The sequence below is a fragment of the Seriola aureovittata genome, chromosome 13, assembly GCF_021018895.1.
Source record: "Seriola aureovittata isolate HTS-2021-v1 ecotype China chromosome 13, ASM2101889v1, whole genome shotgun sequence".
Taxonomy (NCBI): Eukaryota; Metazoa; Chordata; class Actinopteri; order Carangiformes; family Carangidae; genus Seriola; species Seriola aureovittata.
In genome coordinates, this window is record NC_079376.1 from 7,213,280 (window position 1) to 7,237,883 (window position 24,604).

At 44.1% G+C, this 24,604-nt stretch overlaps 1 protein-coding gene across 2 annotated transcripts in view; it reads left to right on the forward strand.

Annotated features, from left to right (window-relative positions):
• fndc3ba (fibronectin type III domain containing 3Ba) overlaps positions 1-24,604 on the forward strand; it is a 94,563-nt gene that overhangs the window by 35,284 nt on the left and 34,675 nt on the right. For both annotated transcript variants that reach the window (XM_056392944.1, XM_056392943.1), the window contains exons 4-7: positions 9,764-9,840; positions 12,483-12,714; positions 12,901-13,072; positions 13,627-13,757. In XM_056392944.1, coding sequence (XP_056248919.1) covers positions 9,764-9,840; positions 12,483-12,714; positions 12,901-13,072; positions 13,627-13,757 — 612 coding nt within the window. The remainder of the gene's footprint in view (positions 1-9,763; positions 9,841-12,482; positions 12,715-12,900; positions 13,073-13,626; positions 13,758-24,604) is intronic.

The following is a 24,604-nucleotide window of genomic DNA, read 5'->3' on the forward strand; positions in this document are numbered from 1 at the left end:
CTCCAGGTGGTGTGTAATGGAATGTGGTCCCTCTGGGCACAGTTTGTGTGTGTGTGTGTGTGTGTGGCATACCTGGCTTTTTCTATTTCCAGTATTTTCCACTCAAATGTTCTTTGTGTGAAACAAAAGGACAGAGAGGATTGGTGTGGTTCATTTGGCACAAAGTAGTTAAAAACTTGACGTGTTTGTGTGTGTGTGTGTGTGTGTGTGTGTGTGTGTGTGTGTGTGTGTGTGTGTGTGTGTGTGTGTGTGTGTGTGTGTGTGTGTGTGTGTGTGTGTGTGTGTGTGTGTGTGTGTGTGTGTGTGTGTGTGTGTGTGAGAGAGAGAGAGAGAGGGAGGCAAAGAGAGAGAGTTGATTGTTGTTGTATGCCCTGCCCAGTGCTCACTTATAAACTCAATGCCCTCACTCAGTAGGGCATGAGCAGGCACAAGGAGGAAGGGAGGGAGGAAGAAATTGACTGGAAATAAAATGATAGAATGAAGGAAGGTAAATAAAGGTAGAGAGGCAGAAAGAGGGATAGAGTGAGAGAATCAGACGCTGCATGTCTGGTCGTGTCTACTGCCATGCATTCCGGGCGAGGCCACTTCCTCCAATGCGATGACCCCAGCCACCCCTGCGTGGCTGACTTGGTCTGGCCTGCCAGCTCCGGGGAAGGCTGCATTCGCCGCTGGGACTGGCCCACTTAGGGCAACGCAGGGGTGGGTGGGTGGGAGGGAGGGAGGGAGAGGTGGGGTGTGGGGTGTGGGGTGAAAAGAGTGGGCAAAAACTCTCACTGGAGAATACTGCGTCTGTATGAACGACTGTGTGAAAGTGGATGTGTGTGTGTGAACAGCAGCTGTGTAGAGGCGAGTGCTTGCAGAATTTTCCAGAGATCGAGACGGCGAGAGAGAGAGAGAAAGAAAGAAAGAAAGAGAGCTTTTCCAGGGATGAAATTCTTGGCTCCCTTGAAGCTCAGGGTACAGCTGGAGCACCTCTCCCTCCCTCCACCCTTGTTCCCTCCTCCTTTCCCTCTCTTTACGACCTCTTTCACTTCCTCCCTTGCTTCCCTCTGTGTTTTTATCTTGTAGTATTTTTTTTTTTTTTGTATTTCAGTCTCACCCCCATAACTCCAACTGAAGTTTTGATGATTTGCTGGCTTTTTTTGTAAAACTAAATTAAACTTCATCATAACACTCGAGGGCCCTTTAAAAAATGTTGAATCCTCTCCACATGTTGTTCATGCTGCTTTTCAGATTCGATTCGGTTAGATTGAATGAAGCTTTATTGATCACATGGGGCTGTTGTAGCTGCAAGTGGTGATGGGATACATCAAAGAAGAGGAGGATTTCAAACAGAATAAAGCACAGGGGTCCCCCTGCACTGCTTCATAGGTTACACATGTGATTGTTTACATCATGTGTGTTTCACAGGGAAGCCCCCTCTTTTTTTTCTTTCTTTTGCTCTGATCTGATTGGATGGGCGAAAGTGTGTGTAGGTCAATGGGGTGGTCCAACCTGGGAGGTCGAGGAATGGTCGGAGGCACTGGTAGAGTTAGTTTGCCTTACAGATACTCCTCCATATTTCTCTCCTTATTGCATATACACACAAACTCCACCATATCTTCACTGTTTAAGGCTTGTCTGATCACTCAACAGCCATCACACACACACACACACACACACACACACACACACACACACACACACACACACACACACACACACACAGACACACACACAAACAGTGGAATTCAGAGTTGAGGAGTAGGGGGAAAGTCCCTGCTAATCTAGGACTTCCAGTCTTGCCTTCTTCATTTCCACTGACATTCACACAACTCTCTTCTCTTCTCTTCTTGTTCTTCTCTTCTCTTCTTTTTTTGTTCTTCTCTTCTTGTTCTTCTCTTCTCTTCTCTTCTCTTCTCGTTCTTGTTCTTCTTCTTCATCTCCCTACGCACACTTTCTCTGCTCTTTGTGGTGGACACAAACTCGGTGCTGTTCAGACTGTGACTCATCTAGCAGGAATGCCCCACATTAACATGTGGAGAGATAGACGGAGGAAAGTGAGGGGAGGATGGGAGAGGAGAAGAGGGGAGAAGAGCACAGCTGGGTACAAACATAGCAAGTTGTGCACAGAGGGGAAAAACTGAGTAAAAATGACTAAAAGCGTTGCTGTTCCTTTAGTGGGTCAAGGTTTGAGAATTAGTTTTGTCCTGAGGATTCAAGGGAGTGAGAGAAAGAGAAGGGAGCAAGGGAGGGAGAGCAGGAAATGATTATTAGACTCTGGGTTTGTTTACACACCAACAGCTGTTGCACTTCATTGCTCTCTCTCTCTTTCTCTCTTTTTTTTCTCACTCTCTCTCTCCTTCTAGACATGTACAGTTGATTAGGGAATGGATACAATGAGTCATCAGTGTCTGGACTGTGTATATGTGTGCGTGTGCATGTGCATGCTTGCACATGTATGTCAGGAGTGCGCATGCATGTTTGAACGTGCGCATGAATTGCAAGCGTGATAAGTGAAGTATGCCGCTCCATGCATTGTGTGTCGCATGGTTACCAATCCCAAAACAATTATATCTGCAAGCCCCGAGAATAGCCTCATGTGATAATACTGGAAAAGAGCTAGCAAGGGTTTGCGTGTGTGTGTGTTTGCATGTTCAGAGTTGTTATGATTTGCAGCTGCATTACTGTGTGTGTGTCCCATTTCGTTGAATGTTGTTTGTGCCAAGGTGACCATGATTTCCGACAGTCTAAACTATTCAAATGTCAGCTTGTTCCACAAGTGTGTGTGTGTGTGTGTGTGTGTGTGTGTGTGTGTGTGTGTGTGTGTGTGTGTGTGTCCAAGTCAGCATGACATCTTAAGAGGTTATGCACATATGCTCAGGTGTTAATCTGGGGTGCTCTGCTGTTTTTGAAATGTTTGTCTTGGTGTATGTGAACCTTGTACATCTGTGTCCATTTGTGTGTGTGTGTGTGTGTGTGTGTGTGTGTGTGTGTGTGTGTGTGTGTGTGTGTGTGTGTGTGTGTGTGTGTGTGTGTGTGTGTGTGTTTGTACATGTCGGGATCCTGAGAACAAAGCACGGCTGGGCTCGGTGTCCCTCCAGACGTTACGTTGCTCTCCTCTGGAGCAAACCCAGCAGCAGAAGTAGGTCGGCCGACAGCACCCCTCCTCTGGGTGGGGGAGAACCAGAGAGAGATCAGGGCTGGGTGGAGGTATAGGCTGGCACCCAGGCTACATGCTGAACACTGAACAGATCTGGGCTTGTATGCTTGAGGGCCGTTTACACTGTGATCATGGCTGGATAAGATGTAGATGTTAACATCATATTCTAAGAAGTTTAACCCTTTGAAATAAGTTGGGAAAATATATTTTTTTCCCCTAAAATGAAATTTAGGGGATTTTGGTCATTTGGAGGAAACTGTTCAAGAAAGATCTTTCTATAATTTTATAACCCGGAATGTGTTATGTTTTTTCCATAAAATGTGTGTATCATATTTGTGTTAAACACTTAAAGCACTACCGCTGTCAGGGCCAGTTGTTCCCTGTACAAAAACATACTTGAGCACATTTGAGACTCACATGGATAAATAAAGGGGTTACATAAGATAACCTGAAATGAATTTCCGAATTCAATTTTCTACTTCTTTTAAAGTTTCAAAGATGCCAAAGGTTCTTTAGGAGCGGCGCAGACCTGGAGAAACCGGCAGCTCCACTTTTGAATAGAAATCAATGAATCAATCTATCAATCAATTACACAAATGCTTCAAATAGCTGAAAACACCGTGTAGATTGTGTTTTCTCCGAAATGAATATCAAAATGACACCTGCTGTTTTGAAATGATTGATTGCACAGGAATATAATAATGTCACTGGAAACATTCAGCTGACAAAGTGTCACTTGTCACTTGTATTGACTGTATGTCAAGACGTAATGTATGCTGAATGACAAGTATATGACGTGAGCTGCAGGTTAGTCCTTTTTTTTTTTTTTTCCTTCAGTGTTAATTTTCTTCAGAGAAGCGCAGGAATCAGAAGAAGATTCTAATGGGATTTAATCCACTCGCTAACCAGGGACAGAGATCGCAACCTACTGCTACTGCCTCTGGGCAAACAACCAGAGATGGAGCTGAAGACTTAAGTGCACAAGTCTGGCAGTTCTGTTTGGCAGCAAACCTTCCCGGCCATCAGACCCCATACAGCATTTGGCTTGGAGCGGCGATTTTGCACAAACGGCGGTTGGAAACCTTTCTCCACTGTTGTTGCAAAAGGCTCATTATGTTAGTTTTTTTTTTTTTTTCCATAATCTATATGGAGGAGCGCGCTCTTAACTCGAAATATGAGCCCGAGCCAGTGGGCTGGTAAAATACAACGCTGGCTTTACAAGCCTCATAGTGTTGTTTCTTCTTCGGCTCTTTAACATACTGATGTAAGAGGGCGGTGACGTCATTATGTCATTGATAGTTTCATCATCAGGCATAACTTTCCCCTTGTTCTCTTATGATGCTGTTATGCAACCTGGAGCTTGGAGGCTAAAGGCTGAGGGCCACACTCGTCCAGAGGAATGTGCTTACACATACCTGCGCACACACACACACGTGCGCATTATGTACATACAGTAAGAATCTAATTTTTAGATATAGCAACTCTCTGTCTTATGAGTTACATTCCTCAGCAAATCAGCAGCCCACTCACATTACGGATTATAGCACAGAACACAGAGTCAGGATCGGACGTGTGTTTCTTTACGCATATGTGTGCTAGATAAACATCCACATCATCAGCTGTGTGTGTGTGTGTGTGTGTGTGTGTGTGTGTGTGTGTGTGTGTGTGTGTGTGTGTGTGTGTGTGTGTGTGTGTGTGTGTGTGTGTGTGTGTGCGCGCGCCAGTGTCTGCGTGACTCTGCAGAGTGTCAGTGAGGTTGCTGAGGGCAGGGCAACGCAGGAAGTCCTGACTTCCTCCTCCATCACTGAACCTCACCCTGCCCACGGGAAAAATGTCCGCCGGGCTTGACTCACCGGAGATGGACCAGAGGGCTCTCTAGTTTGTGTGTGTGTGTTTTTGTGCGCGTCTGTGCATGTAGCATCACATGTTTCACACCGCTCCGGGATGAGTATATACAGCACACTGTGCTATTTTAAAGTTGTCTCCCACATTTCCTGCTATGGCAGACTCTCTCTCTCTTCCCCCTCCATCTCTCTCTTTTTTTTTTAATCCTCTCTCCCTTTTTCACTACACTTCCCATCATGCTCTACATTTCGTCCCTCTCTTTCTGTGTCTCCTTTTCTCTCCCACAGCTTCTAGTAGCTATATCAGTAGACTGAAAGATCTATGGGGATTTGTTTCATTTTTATATCTTAGATATGACAATAGGCCATGCTCTCTACTGTGTTTGTGTGTGTGTGTGTGTGTGTGTGTGTGTGTGTGTGTCTGTGTGTGTCTGTGTCTGTGTCTGTGTGTGTGTGTCTGTGTGTGTGTGTGTGTGTGTGTGTGTGTGTGTGTGTGTGTGTGTGTGTATTGGCCAGGCAGTAGAGGAAGCTGTCGTGGGAGTGTCTTGCTCTTGGATCTCCGAGGACAGATAACATTACCCTGCTGATGCTTACATAACTTCCAGGCAACGCCACGTCACAACTGACCCAGACACACATAACATGCACAGATGCGTGCACAGACACACACACACACACGTTCTGGAATACAAATTCCCATCTAGATCAGACAGCTGCCTCCGTGGGGCTCTGATATAGGATATACAAAAATTGTGTGTGTCAGTTCGTGTGTGTGTGTTGTACTTTTTAAGTTTTTTTCTTCTGTCTGTTTAGTAACGCTATGTGTTTTTTGTTTTTTTTTGTCTGTGTGTTTTTGGGAAATCCATCTCAATCTAGTTGTTTTGTATGTAGGTCAGCTCACAAACAGGCTCCTTTGGTCTGACACCAACACCACACACACACATGCACACATGCTTTCCCAAGAGGGTCTGTGTTTCCTTTCAATGTGGTGACCACATGTGCAGGGCTGAAATGAGGGGAAAGAGAGAAAGTGTTTGCTTCAGTCTGATAGACTGAACACAAACTGATATACACACACACACACACACACACACACACAATAGACCTTCAATGCACACTCTCGCTGTCAGCACAGTTGATTAATAGCTGCGTGATCGACAAGTGTGCGTTTATGCTGTGTGCACAGGTTGTGTGTGCATTATTACGGATGTAAGTAATTGGGCGTGTGTGAGGCCAAGACTCTTTGTGTGTCTGAGTGTGTGTCTTGTGCTTTGGGGGCCCAGTCGCAGCTGTCTTTGACAGCTGTATCATGGGAAACATCTGATGAAACGTTGCGTCATCTCCTCTGTTTGTGAATGTGTGTGAACGTATGTATGTATGTACGCGCAGCTGTACACTTCAGCATAGTAGATTTTCATGCTCATCTTAAATTTCGCCTATATGTGTGTGTGTGGTAAAGTGTAAGGCAGGATGTTTACCATGAACCATAACATCTGTGTATAATTCAACAAAAAGTAAACTTTCTGAGGTGAGACTGTGTGTGTGTCTGTGTGTATATGTGCGTGGAGACCTTGCTATCTTCTCCGTTGCCAATAAGCTTGGGTTCATTGTGGCCCTGCATTTCCTCTTTTAACCAAATTTACTCATGTGTTTTTCTGTTTTTCACATTTCATGGGAATTTATTTTCTGATTTCAAGTTGTGACACTTTATGCTCATGACCCCCCCCCCCCGTAATTTGTCATCATTCCTAAGGTTGGCTTGGGTGCTTCAGCTGTGGCTCGCAAATAAATATGTGCACACGTCACTGACCCCCAGATGAATGCATATCTGACCACAGACCTCAGATTTATTCCGGTGACCTTTTGCAGCAGGATTGTTTTGTAGCAGACGTGGTTCTGAATAACTCTCGTGTGCTGTGCTTAAACAGATAACAGAAGTGAGTGCGAACCCTATCATTACAATAAGGCACTGAAATTTCAAGGCGATACATGCATTAACTGAACACTGGTAATCTATCGCCCCACAAACACTGATCACTACTTGTCTCAACACAAGCTGAGCCATGTGTTAGGAATTCGCTGGAAATCCTGTGGACTGAACGTGTTGTGGCTTCACATGTGAGACAGTCCAAATCAAAATACTACTTTTTCATTTGTTTTTTTAACAAGCAAAAACATATTTCAACATCGCAGAGTCTAACATCAGGCCAAAGACTCCACCAATGCCCCGTTCTGCACACACTCACCACATACCTGCTCAAGTTAACTCTGCCTACTCTTCCTCAGTATGGTGAAAATGAACTATTTATCTGGATAACCCCCTGGATGCCTCTGAAAAGGGTCAAACTACACACGCCGATGCCCCTCAGTGGCTCAGTATTAGTGCAGTGATGTCACCCCACCTGCAGGGGGTCAAAATTGATCTCTGACCCCGACCTCTCCGGCGGTCGGAAGCGGAAGAAGCAACAGGCGGAGGATGAGAAGCGGTGGAGGAGAGAGGAGGGCAGTGCAGTGGGTTAGCTCTGTTGTCTGGGATTCCAGCAGGATTAGGCAGAGGAAGTCGTGACTCTATTTGCGGTACTTAAAGGGCAAAGCGGGAGGAAAGACCAGGAGAGTGACGTTACCACAGTGTGGATGGGGGACCACACTGACTTATATGTGCACGTGCACACACGGACACAATTACAACCACTCGAACACACATGTACAACCGCCTGATTATCCTGAGCTTTTCTAAATGGCAGTCAGTCTAATACTATATGACTTTCAGCAGTGTGTGTGTGTGTGTGTGTGTGTGTGTGTGTGTGTGTGTGTGTGTGAGAGAGAGAGAGAGAAGGGTTTCAGGACAAAGAGTGTCTTGTATTTTGGGGAGGGGTTGGGGGGTAGTTGGGCCTGTTGGGTCCAGTCCTGGGGGCCAGGGATGGGAATGTTCACTGCGTGCGTGTGTGTGTGTGTGTGTGTGTGTGTTTATGTGTGTGTGTGAGCAGAGGAATGCTGCTGTTTGCTGAGTGAAGAGCACAGAGGCAGCAGAGACTGTCCAAACACACGTCTGTTTGCCAAGAGTGTGTGTGTGTGTGTGTGAGGGAGGGCAACTGAGATACTGAGAGAGAGCGTCTATTTGAGACTCTGTGAGCAAGAGGGAAAGTGTGCTATGAGCAGTGATGGAAAGAGGTTTAGAGGAGCTCTGTGTGTGTGTGTGTGTGTGTGTGTGTGTGTGTGTGTGTGTAGGGGGGTGAGTGTGTTCTCCCCATGCTGTGACCTTCTACTCAATGAGGACTTTCATATCCCTCCTAGTCTCCATGGTAGGGGAGCAGACAGGACTGAAAGAGGTCTGTCTCTTCATACCTGTGACTTACTCAGTACACACACACACACAAGCCTACACTGTGCAGACTTTGCTCAGGTTGTGTTTATGTGTGCGTGGTTGCGTGTATTTACTGTACTCTCACCTATTTGTCTGGCTGATGAGAGGTCAGGAAAGTGGGACGGATGGAAGGAAAGAGGCGATGGTTTATTGAAAGGGCGATGGAGAGAGGGAGGGAATGATTTGGGAAATAGGGAAAGGATGAACCGAGGAAGGAAGGAAGGAAGGAAGGGAGGGAGGGAGGGAGGGATTAGGTGAGTAATACGTGAAATGAAAGGAGGGAGTGAAGGATGTGAGTAATAGGTGAAGTGACAGAAAGATGGAGGCTCCTGCAGGAGGAATTCCTGAAAATGGGGACGGAAGGAAAGAGAAAGCAGGATGAAGGAGAGAAACTGGAAGGGATGAAAATAGGAGTTAAAGGGTCAGTTCACTTCAATTACAGAAGAAAAAAAAAAGAAAACCTCTTCTCAGCTATACCACTGGATGTTTTATAATTTGGGTGAAATGACCCTTTAAAGGAGGAGACCAGGTTTAAGAATTTGACTGGTTTCTACACGGACAGAAATTATTAGTGTTCCTTCATGCTTGCATGTGTTCTGAGGCAGTGAGGGCCTCTCTGTGTGTGTGTGTGTGTGTGTGTGTGTCTTGCTGTCTGTCTGTCTGTGTCTGTGTGTGTGTGCTGCGCAGCATGATTTATTCTGAGGCCAGGTCTGCCTCCAGCTGTCCCAACGGGGTCCCAATGACTTTACCAGCCGCAGACCTCCATCACAGAGAGACGGAAGAAGGGGGGGGGGGGTTTGGTTTGGGGTGGGTGGGTGCTGGGGTGGGGGGTGGGGGGTGGGGGGTGGGGTAGTTGTGGACAGCGGAAAAGTCAACATCATTATCAATCTGCTAATTCTGTTAGATTCCCTTGCTTCTCCTTCAGGGCAGAGGTTTTTCTCTCTCGGTGAGCAGGCATGTGCCTTCGTGTGTGTCGTTCATGTGTCTGTCGTGCCTGCCAGATATAAGAGGGGCTTACATTTGGATTTGCTTCTTGAGGTCGTGCAGGTGGGTTCTGATGGGAACAAAGTCTCCCTTTTTAAAGCAACTGAGGGTTATTTCATTAGTGCATCCATACAGCAGAACAACTTGTGAACAAAATATCCGAGGATAAAAGGAACTCAGATAATATTTCCGTGATATAATAAACACAGTCTTCAACCTTACTCTATTAATTAACCTTTCATTGACCCTTTGGTGTTGACATACATGTTAATTCACAGGAATAAGGGCCACTGTGTCGCCCTTCCCTTCCCTTCAGCGTGTGTGTGTGGCTGTGTTTGTATCCCTGTGTGTGTCCTGTTGATTGACATAATGTAAATGAGGATTTGCCTGGTTAAGTAAATAAATAAATCTTCCCTCCTCCCTTTTTAGGTCCTGCTGAGGTTCCCATGATGTCCCCAAATGGGTCAATCCCCCCCATCCACGTCCCCCCGGGATACATCTCACAGGTTAGTTTGTGTGTTTTCCTCGGCCTGATACTCTCAGACAGTTCTTATGCTTTTCATGTGTTAGTGTTGTGCTGGGAGTCAGACACGGAGGGAGACCAACACGAGTGTGCGACTGCATTCAATTAGCCAGTGAATGAGTCAGTTTTCTAGGGGGAAAAAAAAGGTCTCTGAAGCTGTCATGTGATCTAGTATTGACTCTTAAAATCAGATTTTTCTCATTAAAAAGTCTAAAAAACGTGTCATGATTTACCACATTGTCACAGGACAAAACTAGTTAGTATTTATTTAATTGGCTGCATACTGATGCTTGTTTCTGGAAAATTCCTGAAATTGCATCAAGGAAATGAAATCAAAATGATGTATTTACAGCCAAAAAAGGAAAAAAAAAAATTGCAAAGATGAAGCAAATTCAAGGAAGATGACTGATGGACCCTGAGCTGTTAGACTCGTACAGTGTTTATGTTAGATGAGCCACTATCACAAGTAGGTCAAGTGGGTTATTATTAAAGAATGGCGAGCATTAATGTGATGGAAGTCAGGCCATTTGTGGGGCGCTTGTCCCCATCAGACTACACAGAGAGCATGCATCAGGCATTACACTGGTCTTAGCCATTGTAGTCTAGAAAGAGAATTGTCCAAGGAAGCCTCCTCCGCCAACAGAGCGCCGAGCAGGAATGTGCTGAATTGTGGGAGTTAGGGGGTATTTGTTTCTCTCACTTTTTTTTCATATATGTGTGTGTGTGTGTTTTCTCTCACGGATGTCCTCGCAAGGGTAGAAACATGAGGATGTGAGGACTTGAACTTTGTCTTTTTAAATTTTGAATTGGCTAAACGTTATGGATTGGTTAAAGGTTAGTGGTGTGGGAGTGGGAGGTCAGTGAATCAACACAAGTCAATGGATTGTCCTCACTAGCGTAGGGTTACAAATACATCTGTGGTGTGCGTTTGGTGGTGGGATTGTGCTCCTGTGCCAATGGTAGTCAGGTCATTGGCTCAACGTAGGTGTGTGTTTGTGTTTGCGTGTGTGTCTGTGTGTATGTGTGTGTGTTAGTAGGAACTGGGCCAAGTGTGAGCGGGAAACACTGTCATTCTTACATAAACAAGCCTGATAGGGGAGACAGGCACTGGGTGGGTAGTTTTTTTTTTTTTGGGGGGGGGGGGGGGGGGCTCAGAGAAGGGATGGATGGAGAAAGAGCACTACCATGATGGAAGGTGCTGCATTGATAGATGGATTTTGCACATGTATGTGTGTGTCTGTGGTTTTAGTTTCCTCAGTGGTTTGTGCTGATGGCTGCATTGTGATCACGGCTGTTTTTGTGTGTGTGTGTGTGTGTGTGTGTGTTTGTGTTTGTAGGTCCCCTCCAGTTTGTATTATTTGGTGTGTGGGTGTGTGTGTGTAAGCTTGCCAGTAAATGTTGTGTGGGTTTGTAGGTCGGGTCCACATGTACTCATGCAGCGGGGACTTTGCCCCTGTTTTCCTGTAAACACTCTGTTTTTCCCCCGCTGCAGCAGATGAGGGGTAGATAGGGGGCCTCCCCTTCCTCTTCCTCCTCCTCCTCCTCCTCTTCTCCCCCTCTCTTGGTTTTTCTCACTCGGATTAGTTCTGTAACCCTCTTCCTCCCCTCCTGACCCTCTTTAATACTCTCGCTTCTTTCTCCCTGTCTGTCGTATTCTGGCACCGAGTCTGTCGCCTCTCAGGGTGTGTGGGGGTTTTGGGGTAGTGTTATTTAGTGTGTGTGTGTGTGTGTGTGTGTGTGTGTGTGTGTGTGTGTGTGTGTCTGTCTGTGTGTCTGTTTTGTTGTTGTTGTTAGGGACCAGCAGATGACTTCCCCTCTCTGCAGGGAGTGTGTGTTTGCTCTCTGCTTGGAATGCAGGCCTGTGAAAGTGTCTGAATAGTTGGGATGTGTGTCTCTCTGTGTGTGTGTGTGTGTGTGTGTGTGTGTGTGTGTGTGTGTGTGTGTGTGTGTGTGTGTGTCCCAGTTCTGGAATGTGAAAGTGAATACATGTATGGGATCTATGTTAATTTGAGGCAGGTCTTTGAAACTTGTTGTTATTGAAATCTGCAGACCATCTGATAACAACATTGCAACGCTTGTTTTCACAGCTTTAAGGGACAAAGCATCCTGTCAGCACAATGTCTCACTTGTTCATTAAATTGCCTGATGAATTTCTTTATTAAATATCCACCATTTGACAGACAGGGCACCTGCTCTTACAAAAAAAAAAGAAGAAAACTGGACAGCAAAATACTCTTCAGATGATTCTATTCAACTAAGATGTTTAAAATATCCGTTAAACAAAGTACACTGTAGGAATTTTAAAGGAAGAGTCTGACAATTTTGTATTAATTTTATTTATTATTATTTTTTTATTATTATTATTTATTATTTATTATATTTATTCACTTTCTTACTTAAAGTTAGATAAGAAGATTTATGCCTTGAGCAAGAAAGTGAATAAATGTATTTCAAAATGTCAAACTATTATTTTAAGGCATTGAATGCACATAAAACCCTCCATATGAGGCCTCACATGAATTGTGGGTACTTCGGTTCATTCCATTTGGAACTGTTAACTGTGATTTATTTTTTATTTTTTTATTCCTCTCACCCATTGCCTTTGTTCTCTCTCCTCTCCCACAGGTGCTGGAGGATACCACAGGGGTCCGCCGGGTGGTGGTGACCCCCCAGTCTCCAGAGTGTTACCCTCCCTCCTACTCTCCAGCCCTGTCCCCCACACACCACCTGCCCCCCTACCTGGCTCACCCTCACTTCATCCCCAACTCTCACTCTTTCTACCCCCCTGTCAGCCCAGGAGAGCTGCCCCCCCACCAGTACTACCAGCACCACCTTCCCCCGATGTATGGCGATCCAGGTACTGACATGCTGACTGGGCTTTGTGGCAACTACCAAAGAATGACAGGGTTTTTTTTTTATATGGAATTAAGAATTCAATTATAGTCCAACTTAAAAAATATGCTTTGCACAGATTTTTTTTTTTGTCTGACATTAATCTTCTCCTCTCCTCTCCTCTCCTCTCCTCTCCTCTCCTCTCCTGCAGAAATCATCCCAGTTTATGGGATGTCTAACTACATAGGCAGAGAGGAGACGTACAGTAAGCCACAGCCCAAAAAGATAAAAGAACAGAGACAATTAGAGCGACAGAATCGACTCAACTCCCCTCCCTCCACTCTCTATAAGGGCAGCCTGGGGCCAGCACACAACGGATACAGGTGACCATTGTGACGACACTCAAGAACGGGTTGCCGTCTTGATTTTTTTAAACTTATATTTTATATCTTGATAAATCCAACATTTTTTTTTTTTTTTTTTTTGATGTTGACAATGTGATCATATCATTATGTTTTGAGAGCACCATCCAAATCTGCCCACCGGGCTGTGTGTTACACGTTTACATGCTAACTTTTGAGCTGCCTGTGTAACTCTAACAGTAGCAAGAAAAACAATTGGAAAGCCTCAGTTCTGTATTTAAAAGTATGAAATATTCATAAAAAATCAACTGTTTTGGTTACTGGGGTACAAAAAAAACATGAAACAAGGTTTTTTTACAGTGTTATTTGAATTTGAAAATGAGTTATTCACGTTCACAAATGTTGATTTTACATGTTTGGATTGGAAATACCGAAAAGAAATTTAAGAGTAGTCAGTAGTAACAAGTTCTTCCCAGGACACAGATGTTTCCAACGTCAAAAAAATTGCATGAATTATTATTTTTCTTCTTCGTGAATTGACAGCAAATTCTGTTGAAATTTCATTTGTGATTCAGCAACAAATCACACGCCCCACTGCTCGGGTCAGTGGGGTCAGGGGGAGGAGTCGGCAGCCCGGGAGGGAAGAAGCCAGAGAGACGACTCCGCAGCAGTCCACGAAACAGCGAACCGGAGACACACACACAAGGTGGGACGCACAACAAACGCAGGAAAGTTGGACAGAGAGACTGGCACACACTCACGACTGCTCACAGCGGGCTTTTATGTTTTGCTTTCTAGAGAGCAGACTTTGATTTGGTTGCTTTTGACTTTTAGCATGAAACACCTCCGGTCAATAAGTCAGAACTCAGAACCCTCGCAGTTAGACACAAACCTGCGCCTCAGACACACCAACACAGAGATAAATGCGTAAGGGAAAAATCAAAGGAGCAGACTGCCATTTGCGTTCTTCTATTTTCGCTTTTAAAATCGCACTCCAAAGCCGACAGCAGACCTCCATTACTGCCGGGGCCTTTTTATTTCCCAAATAGAGGATATCTCAACGTACGACACAACCAGCTCATATCTCTTTGTGGAAGAATAACTTCTACCCTCTCTGACCTCCCTCTCTCTGTCTCTGTGTGACTGGCTTTGTCCTCTTCGATCTCAGTGCGCTCCCCCACCCCCTCCTCCCGCATTCATGCAGGTCAGGTACAGCACACCTTTCGTTCCTCTTTTTTTTTCTTTTTCTCACAGAAAGTCACTCAAAATAAAAATGAATGGATGAATGCAGCCTCACTGAGATGAAGGGATCCGTGGTGGGTGGGGGGGTGGGTGGGGGGGGTAGAGGTGGGAAGGTGGTTGGGGGGGGGTAAGAAGGGTTGTCTGGGTAACCACATAGCTGAACCTGTCCCTGAGCGCTATCGTTTTACCCTCGCTACAATACTGGCCTTGTTGGTGAAGGCTGAGCCAATGAGGGGGGGCGGGCGGGTAGGTGGGTGTTTGAGAGGGGGGGGGGGGGGGGGTTCACATACCTGTAGAGTCCTGCTTGAGATGAAGGAAACCTTTGAGCTCCGAGATATAGACACCACAGCTCAGCCTTATCGCAAAAAAAAGTGCACACGTGCAAAGACGTTAGGGCACACACACACACAAACACACACACACACACACACACACACACACACACACGCTCACTCGTGGTACTGTTCCTCTCTAATGACATGTCTCTTGACACATCAGATGTGTGTCTGAGTTATTAAAATAGAGCAGAGTATCTCATTCATGCACACACTCACATAACACACAGAGTTATCTGTAGAGGTGATGACAGAAAAAACATAGAGGGAAACATAAATTCATGTAATCCATCAATGTAACTGTCAAACTCTTTTTTTTAATTTACTGTCCTCGTAAAACTTTGCTTTAGTCCCTCACAGCATGGTGTCACATCAGAGGAATATTTCATCTGGGCCAGGTGTGTGTGTGTGTGTGTGTGTGTGTTTTTGTGTGTGGGCGCGTGTGTGTGTGTGTGTCCCAAATCCATGAAACTGGTGTGAAATTTGAGCTGAACTCAAAAGAAAGTTTGAACATTTTGGAACATTGCCATGTAGTTATGTAATTCCACTTTTGTGTTGAAAGAATTGTGTTCTATATTGAATATTGTTTGGATTTGGCCTAGATTTTTTGGGATTGTAAAGCTGTTGAAAGTCCCTAAACATAATGGGGGTGGGGTGTAGTTTAGTTTCGCTGGGTGAAAAACATTATGAGAGGTTTGTTTAATCAGTTGCTTCACCCAAATTTTCACACCTGCCTCTGGTGGTCTCTGGCCGTGCAAAGAGTTTTAGATTTATTCCCTCATATTTTGAGAGGCCTGTCTCTGAGACGTCCACTTCCATGTCGGTACATTCGAGGTGAGTGGAATTGTGTTTGTGCTGCTCACGGCATTGAAACGGACATTTCAAAAAATTCAAGTAGCAACAACTCTTTCCAGACAAAAATGTCTCAGTTACTCTGCATAATCCACATCCCGCACTGTCAGAATTTCATATCATTATAATTCAATATCTTTGGCTTTTTGACAAAATAAGAAGTCTGATGATGTTATTGAGATTAATAGGGATGTTGCTGTTGCTGCAGAAGGCCATTCATATCATTGTAGCATTCATTGCTTTGGTGTTAAAGCAGATGCATTTGCACAGTTTTTGAGAAGGATATCTAATAACCCGCAAATAAAACAGAAATATGTTTTGTTTTGGGTGAACTGGCCCTTTAAAAAGATCTCGTTGATTATATTTTATTGATTTTGGTATCATGCACAAAATGCATTTAAAACTGCACACATATACTCATAATCAGTGTGCTTGCAAGTCTGTGTATCTGCAAATGCAAAAATCACACATACAGAAGAGGCAGTGTTTGACTGCACTGCACTGGGGAGGGGGGCTGCACACCTTTTTACAGTATACACACACACACACACACACACACACACACACACACACACACACACTGCCACATGACAGAGAATCATCTTAGAGGAGTGCCAAAGGAGGATAAGTAAAGCAAGGTCGACAGCTCAGCTTATGAGTTTCACAGTTTCATGTTGCACACAGTGTCGTACTCGAACACCAATGACACACATGACGGAAAGGAACATGTCAGCATGTTGTCGGTTGTCTGTTCTGGTCTGCTAGGGTCTCAGTACTGGGGTGGAGATCAGGCCTAGTCAGCTAGATGTACCACACACACACACACACATACACACACACACACACACACACACACACACACACACACGTACAGAAACACACTCATGCACAAACACCCCGTGACTGGGCTTCCTGTAAAACAATCAGAGCATGAGGGTCCAGAGGATTGGCGGGAGGCAGGGGGAGGGGGGCAAGCAGAGAGAGGAGAGAGGAATGCAGGATTTGAAGGACAGATGAGAGAGGAGGGAGACGGATGGAAGGTTTGTAACGAAGAAAAAGAAAAAAGGGAAAAAAAAGAACCAGAACTCCTACATCACAGGGAACGGAGAGATGGAAAGACGGAGAGTTTAAGAGCAGAGTACAAACATTCCGACAAAGTTGCTGCTTGGCCCGGCGCATCCAAGTATGGTCCAACCCAGAATACCACACACACACACACACACACACACACACAGCACAGCACCGCCTACGCTTTGCCCTTGATGCCCTTGGTCTTGTTTGCGCGTGTGTGTGTGTGGCTACTGCCCTGGTGCCAGTAAGGCAGCAGGCTGACTTGGCGAGCGCAGTGACCATTCCCTAGTAAAGCCAGCTCTACAGGCCTTTTTTCCTCAGAACTGAGCTGTTTGCTGAGCAGAAACAGATGTGGGCCCCGTCCCCTCTGTTCCTCCATCTTGGCTCTGCATCATCACCACCGCAGATCCTGTCTCTCACTCAGAGAAACCGGGATTTCAGCAGAAACAGATGGACCAGCACCCTCAGCTCCTCCATCTTTGGTTCTACGTCACTGCCAAGTGCTGTGAATTCAGGAGAAACCAGATGTGTGCAGTTGCTGCTGTGTCCACCATTTTGGCTCTGTGAATGAGATATGAAGAGAATAACAGGGGTTTTAGATATTACAGTGGTCTGGTGTTGTGGTATGAGAACTGTGGAGACGTTATCTATTATGTAGAAATGAAAATTGTGTCCGACTAGCTTTCCTTTCTTCATCCTGAGAAGCATTTTAAGTCTTTCAGGAATTTCTTAAAGTTCATTTTCAGTTGCACTATCGCCTTGCCAACGAAATTAAAGGAAAACATTTCAGGTATCTTCAGTGTTGACACAGTGAATCTAAACCAAAGAAGTTACTAAAGATTTTGCCTCATTGCCAAACATAATGAAAATGTGCCAGGAGAAATGTTGTAAAACAAGGAAATCCCTTCTGGAATTTCATGTCTTAGTTCTTGGCACTTTTTTTTTTTTTTGCTTCAGAGTTGATCATATTTATTAGAAATGACTTTTCTGGCTTATTCATCCAAGAATACAAATTTATCCTCCTCAGTCCACTTTGTCATCCTTTTTCTGATCTTTGCCAGACAGTTTAAAAAACTGTGATATAAAAGTGCCAACAACAATCCCATCATCAGGATTTTAATAAGCTCAAGAACAGCATTAGCATAGAGACTTTGAGAACTTAATCAGTAATTTACCTTAACATATTTCCTGCAGAACCCTGAAAGTAAACAGCAACTGCTGTAGCCACAAATGGGGGATTACAGGATCATTTGATATGCTAAACCAATGGTGTAACTAACAGAATACCAGAATTGCCCTTTCATGCTCAGGTAACTAAAATGATGCAATCCTGCTTTGCCCAACTGAGATGGCTAACCTAGATCATGACTTTATCTCTCCCAGACTCAATTATTACAATACACTCTATTCTGGTATCAGCAGGCGTCATATCTAAAGACCGCAGCTGATTCAAAACATTGCTGCTGTGAAGCAACCACATTACACCAATCCTCACTTCCCTTCACTGGCTTCCTGTGAGTTTTGGAATTGATTTTAAGATTTACTGCTTGTTTTTAAAGCGGAGTGAGTGGTCCGGCTGCTTGAGATCCTCTGGCAGGGCCCTATTAATGGTTCCTAATTCCCAACTTGTCACCAAAGGTGACCCAGCCCTTGCTGTCTGGGCCCCTGACCTGTGAAGGTCTTAGGCAGGCAAGCTCTGTGTCCTCCTTTAAATCTCTTCTAAAATCTCACTTGTATCATATGGTTTTTTGTTAACTGATAACTATTTATTGCAATCTTTTAATGATTTTATCAATATCTTAAAATCCTGGTTCATTGTTTTGTTTTTTTTCCTTCCCTCTTTTGTTTATGCTATTTCCAGCAGCAATATTTTTGCTTTTGATAGGTGCTATAAGAATAACGTTTATACTATTATTATTATTATTATTATTATTATTATTATTCTTTTAAAGTAAATGTCAGTTTAAAACTTGGTGCCCATTCAAATTTCAGATCTCTTTTTTGCCTAATTACTGCATAATACGTATTAGTATTTTAGCCAGTGCTTGTTTTTAAAAGGTACTGAAAATGAAAGCAACACAAAAGTAATTGGCACCATTGTTTAACAAGGGACCTATAATAGATGGTTTAAGTTGTAACTAATGGTTATATTAGTGGTTAATAAATAATTTACCAGTGCCTTAAAAATCACACAAGCAAATTATGAGAACATTTTTTATGTCACTAGGTTAATAGTCCATTCGGTCATTGATAAAAGATTGATTGCCTCACTTTATAATAATTCATTAATGATCAGCCAGGTAAATGTTTAATCATTAATAAAGGGTAGCGGGTTTATCTCTATCACTTTCATTTCTAAAAATGACTTATAATAGCCCATTAAATCTGTACCTCTAAATGTTAATAAGTTGCTACAAAACAGATTGTGGTCAGGCTTTTCTCAAGAAGGTCAGAGGTCAAATGGAGGGTCTTCCTAATGAACTAAAGAGCTTTCTGACATCACCAATATTGCAGGTAAAAAGTACAAGGGCATCGAAAAACATTAGCTAAACAACAGATTCTAGGAAGACAGAGCCATCACCACTATTGGCTCTTGTATCAGTGACATGTTTTTTTCTTCACTATGACAGAGTTTCCTACTAATTAAATTGAAGTACCAATGAAGTAACAGTTTTAGAACAATGGCGGTAGTAAAAGGAGGCCTTTAAAAGCCCAGTGTCCTGTAATGTTTCAGTGATGTCATCCTCATTAGCTCGAGCGGCCTTTGACCGAGTCATGACTCAGCCCTTATATTAACATCAAACTTGTCTTCCTGCTCTTCCTGCTGTAAACGTAGTAACAGGCCTGGAAATGTGTGAGCACACACCCACCCTTCCCCAACTGTACTGTTTTGGTGTGGATCACCATGGCGATAATCTCAGGCCCCACTCCCAACAAACTCCAACTCCCTTCCCTCAAACCCAAATACGGCCATGTTTGTAGGGCAAGATGGAGGGCAGTGGGGTGGAAGAGAGAGACGAGAAGAGGGAATGTCGGCAGAAGAAAGAGATGACAGAGATAAGATGAGGGGAAAGGAGAGGAGAGAAATGAAGGACAGAAATTGGGGAATGAAAGAGCCAAAATAGGGGGATGTACAGAAAACAGAGAGAGAACAAGGGATGGCTTTACCAGCAGAGGAATGTCTTTCCCGCTGATATCATGTAACAGGACTAGCGGGATTAGAAGGGGAGGTTGTTCTCGCCAATCACAATGAGTACACCAGACGTTTCCCCATTCAGCTGAGTGAACCTTGTGATACAAGCGATAAACTCGCCACATTATCAAACTACAGCACCCGACCGCTCTGAATTAACCAGAACCGGGTTACATAATATTAAGTCTTTTTTAACTGCTTCATCATGTTAAAATTGAGTTTGTCCTAATCAAATTAAGTAATTCAATAGACGAAATGCATAAACCCTCAGACATCTGCGGCTTACTGCTCAAGTGATTTGTGCACACTTTGAAACATTTCGAGCGGATTTAAAGCTCTTACATGGAGCATTCTCAGACCCGTATTTCATTCATTTTGAGACATCATAATGCAAACAAACAAGATAAAGGTAGAAGAGAAGCTGCTACCACCTTTTTAGTTTCTTCACATTATGTCTCTGGATTTTTTGTTGGTTTATGGCACAGACCAGCTGAAGTGTTTGTTGTCCTTTTCCAAAGGCAAATGCTGGAAGCAGGAGCCCCCTTTAAGTGTAATGGTAATTTAACATCTCTCTCGTGTCTAAATAAACACCTGAGTCATTTCTGCAGAAGCAGGAATTAAATTAGAGTCCAAGCAGAATGTCTTGATATTCACTGCTTGTGTACCATAGGACGTGAGAAAATAAGCGCTATAATTCCTATAACAGTAAATGATGAAACTTGAAAATTGATTAAAGGGAAGTGGGGGCGGTCATGCCTGTGTCCACAAAGGTCTTTAATAAAAGCTTCAACTGCAAAATAAGTTTTAAAATCTAACATTGATGCTGCTGGTGGGGGAACAGAAAAGGAATATTTGCTTAAAAACATATATGTCTGAAAGAAAAATGGCAGTTTGTGCAGCAGTGTGAATGTGACCTTGGTCCGTCTTTATCTCTGTCCCTATAACTCCATCAGTCTGCTGCTGTGTCTCTCCGTTCGCCTCTTTCTTTGCCTTCCTCCATTTCTCTGCCACTGTCACTCTCCCTCTCTGCCTCTGCTGTCTGTCAGGCCTTGGATTTGTCTTCTTACTCTGCCTTCCAGTCTGCAGTCACACTCTTGAGACTTTTTGGGCTGAGCAGGGTCGGATGGGGTCAGGGTTCTGAGAAACTCATCCCCCATAATCCCTCGCTGCCTGGCCCAGGTCGCAGCGCTGTTCGCTGCACGTACACACTTACATAAACACACGTGCATCCATGCGCACACTCTTCATACTCTTCTTGGAAAAGTGGAGAGAGTTTTTGTGTCGCTTGGCAGTTGAGACTCTCGTCTCTCTCCTTAGTGAGAGGTCTGCAGTGGACAAGGTCTCTCTGTCTCTCTGTCTATGTTTACATGCACACATGAAACCAGGTTATTGAGAGAAATCAGGTTAAGGCAGGGAATTGGTTATATTGGTTATATGTGTTTATACTGCGAGTTATTTGTTTTGGTTTCACTAAAAGTTGGATTTGATTATTTTAGACACTAGGGCACAGGAATAATGTGTTACTGCCATAGACATAATTTCTGCAGTCTTTGTCATTCACACTTGGTTATACACGGCCAAGAAATCAGGTTTCTCTGCAGAAATCTAGCTGTATCTCTCAATCCCCCACCATGATTAAAGAAACTTGGTTTCTCATTTCCATAAAGTCCAATAAATCATGTTACTGGAGAGTAACCAGGTTGCTTATTTGCATGTCTGCCTCTGTCTCTATCTCCTATGTCTTATCCACTCTGTTTTGGGTTTGACTTTTGAATTTTAATTTCAATTTTTTTTTTCTTTCCTCTGCCCATTTGCTCTCCTTCTTACTCTACTCCTCCATCTCTCTGTGCCAGTCTCTCTCTCTCTTTCTCTGCCTCTCCCTCTCTAATCCCCTTTATAAACGATCAGGACTCTGGCCATGAGAACCAAACCTTCACCATGACAACCACAATTTCAGGCATGTCCCAACGACTTCTCTACTGTGTGTGTGTGTGTGTGTGTGTGTGTGTGTGTGTGTGTGTGTGTGTGTGTGTGTGTGTGTGTAGCCCAGCTGTTGAACAGATGGAATGCTCACTATGCAGCAGATGATAATAGTGTGGAATCCAAGGTCTGTGCCCCTCAATACCTCCATTTTCCTCTTTCCTCTCCTCCCTCTCTCTCTCTCTCTCTCACTCTGTCCCCACTCCTTCCTCTCATCTCCACATCTCTCTCTCTCTCTGTCCTTTTCCAGCTGAGTGTTCGTCACTTTGCTTTGTACTCCCTGATTAGAGGCTTCTAAAGATGGGTATCATATCTCACTTTGTTCCTTTAGGACGACACGCACACACCCTCTGTGCCTTTGGCCTCGTTTGTGTGTGTAGTGGGGGCTGATTGAGCGACCGCTGCCACATTTTTCACATTTTTTTTCTAGGCCTTAAAGGTCTTTTTCTGTCCCAGTGCAGACAGACTGTGTCTAAGAACCACAGGCTGTCATGCAGGAGGAATGCAACCTCCTCAATGTCAAAGTGACTCAATTTTACTGTAGCTCATTTTGCAAGTGACGCCATTAATTCTAAAGTGTGTAGGTGTGCGACATCACAAAAAGATTCTTGTAAACATGAACTTGAGGAAGACTGGGGGAGCAAGGGCGGTCGAATTAGACAGCAGAGGAAGGAATGAATCGGATAGCGTCAGAATGAGGCTCACATTGGGTATTTATATGAATGTGTGCTTCCAAGTAATCCAATGTGTTTCCCTACTTGCTTCCGTGGAAAAGAGTTGCAGTGGTGAGTTATTTCAGGTGTCCAGGGTTTTGGAAATAAAAGTCCCATTCATTTTCTATGTAGATTATACTGTAAATTGGAGTACCTCAGAGTCAGAGTCTGAGATAGCCATTAAACTCTCCCGGCTGAGTCATCGGGGTAAAAGATGAGCAGCTATGTTAGAAAATGTCTGGTACTTTGATCAATATATCATAGAGTTGAACATAGTGTTCTGTGTGTGCCTCAAACAGTGAGCTCAAGCTACAACTGATACTTTACAGAAACCTGATAAAACATTTAGCAGTTGAAGGACTAGTTTGACATTTTAATAAGTAAATTTATTTGCATTGTTAGATTATATGATTGATGCCACTCTCCTGTATGTATGCTATAAAGCTAGAGACGCCAAGCAGTTAGCTTAGCTTCGCATAAAGACCAGAAACTGGGGTCAAACAGCTGAAGCCTTTGTTGTCACTGCGAGGTTTCCCAGCTTTCAATGGACAGTCCAGGAAGTTAATGAATGAAGCATGGCGAAGAAACATAGTAGTAACGGCATGTTTCAATTGGAATTTTTTTTAACCTTGGGAGAGAGGCAGGCTAGCTGTTTCCTCCTGTCTTTATGCTTAGCTAAGGTAATCGGCTGCTTGCTGTAGCTTAATATTTAGTGTGCAGATGTGACATGGGTATTCTTCTTCTTATCTAGCTCTCAGTAACAAATGTTCAACTGTTCCTTTAAGATTCCAGATAATCCTTAATTTGCACCGCTCTGATATGTGCCTGTGAGTATCTTAATTCTTCTCCACAAACAACAGCGCTGATGCTAATGGCTAGTGTAGCATATAGGCCCACCATACCAAAGCAGCCCAAAAAACCCCCCCATGATTTCTCAAGTTGAAATAATTAAAGAAGGCCATGAAATAAACATGTAGTCTTGTTAAATTACCCAGGAGACACCTGCGACCCTATCTTGAGGGACATTGAAGGCTTAAAGAAAACTTCAGAAAATACGTTTTTGGTGGCTTGTAGTTGTACTATAACTACTACTACACTTCGATCAGTGGTGCGCACCTGCTCTACGCCCTCTGATGATGTCACATAAGGTTGTGTAATCCTTGTCTCACATCCTCCTAAGACCTCTCCTTTCTCTCTTCTTTCATCCTGCCATTTCTCCTCCTCTTTGTTGATCCCTGGCTCGCTCTTTGTCTCTCAATTTCCTTGTGTTTTTGTACCTAATCTCTTACCCAGACTCCTCTTGCCTGTCCTCTCTCTCTCTCTCTCTGCAGTCTGTCCTTCAGTGTCTCTCTTTCATCCTCTAAATCCCCTTCTTGCCTAGTTTTGGCTCGGCCTGCTGCTGCTGCTGCTCCCCCCCTCCCCAATTCCTCATTCCTCTTCTTTTCCTGCTGTCCGCTGTGCTCCCTCGCTCCGTCTGGCTGTCCTCGGTAATCAAACACAGGCGGTCAGACACAGACAGGATGTGAGGTCAGACGAGGAGAGGAAGTGAGGGTGCGTGGGCAGCACATAAACAGAAGAGAGGAGGTGAGGGACAGTGAGGACAGAAGAGAGTGTGTGTGTGTGTGTGTGTGTGTGTGTGTGTGTGTGTGCGGGCATTTGTGTGTGTGTGTGTGTGTGCGTGCGGGGGTGTGTGTGTGCGTGCGGGGGTGGGGGTGTGTGTGTGGAGTTGCACTGGGAAGAGATTACGTTTCTGTTTCAGCCGTCAGCGTCGACTCTTTGTGGTTGTTCTCTGTATTAAACACTTAAACAGCTGGACCCAACAACCACAGCGAGTCATAACACTCAGCGGTGAGGTAAAGCAGTAGTGTTTTTCAAACTTTATTATTGGTCTCCTGAAATATTAAATAAATCTCTGTCTCTGTCACAAACTGAGTTTCTGGGTTAGCCAATTTTTTTTCATAGTGTTTAAATAAGTCTCATTCGGGCTGTAGCCACTGGATTCAGTCTTGGAGGCCCCCGATTTGAGCCTAAATTAACACTAGAAAGTAAAGTGAATTGAATACCATCTACTGGATGGAATAAAATGTAATACATAAACTGTTATATGAATAACTACAATTAGTTATATGTGGTTGTGTGATTTCGAGAAGCTAGCACTGATTTGTAT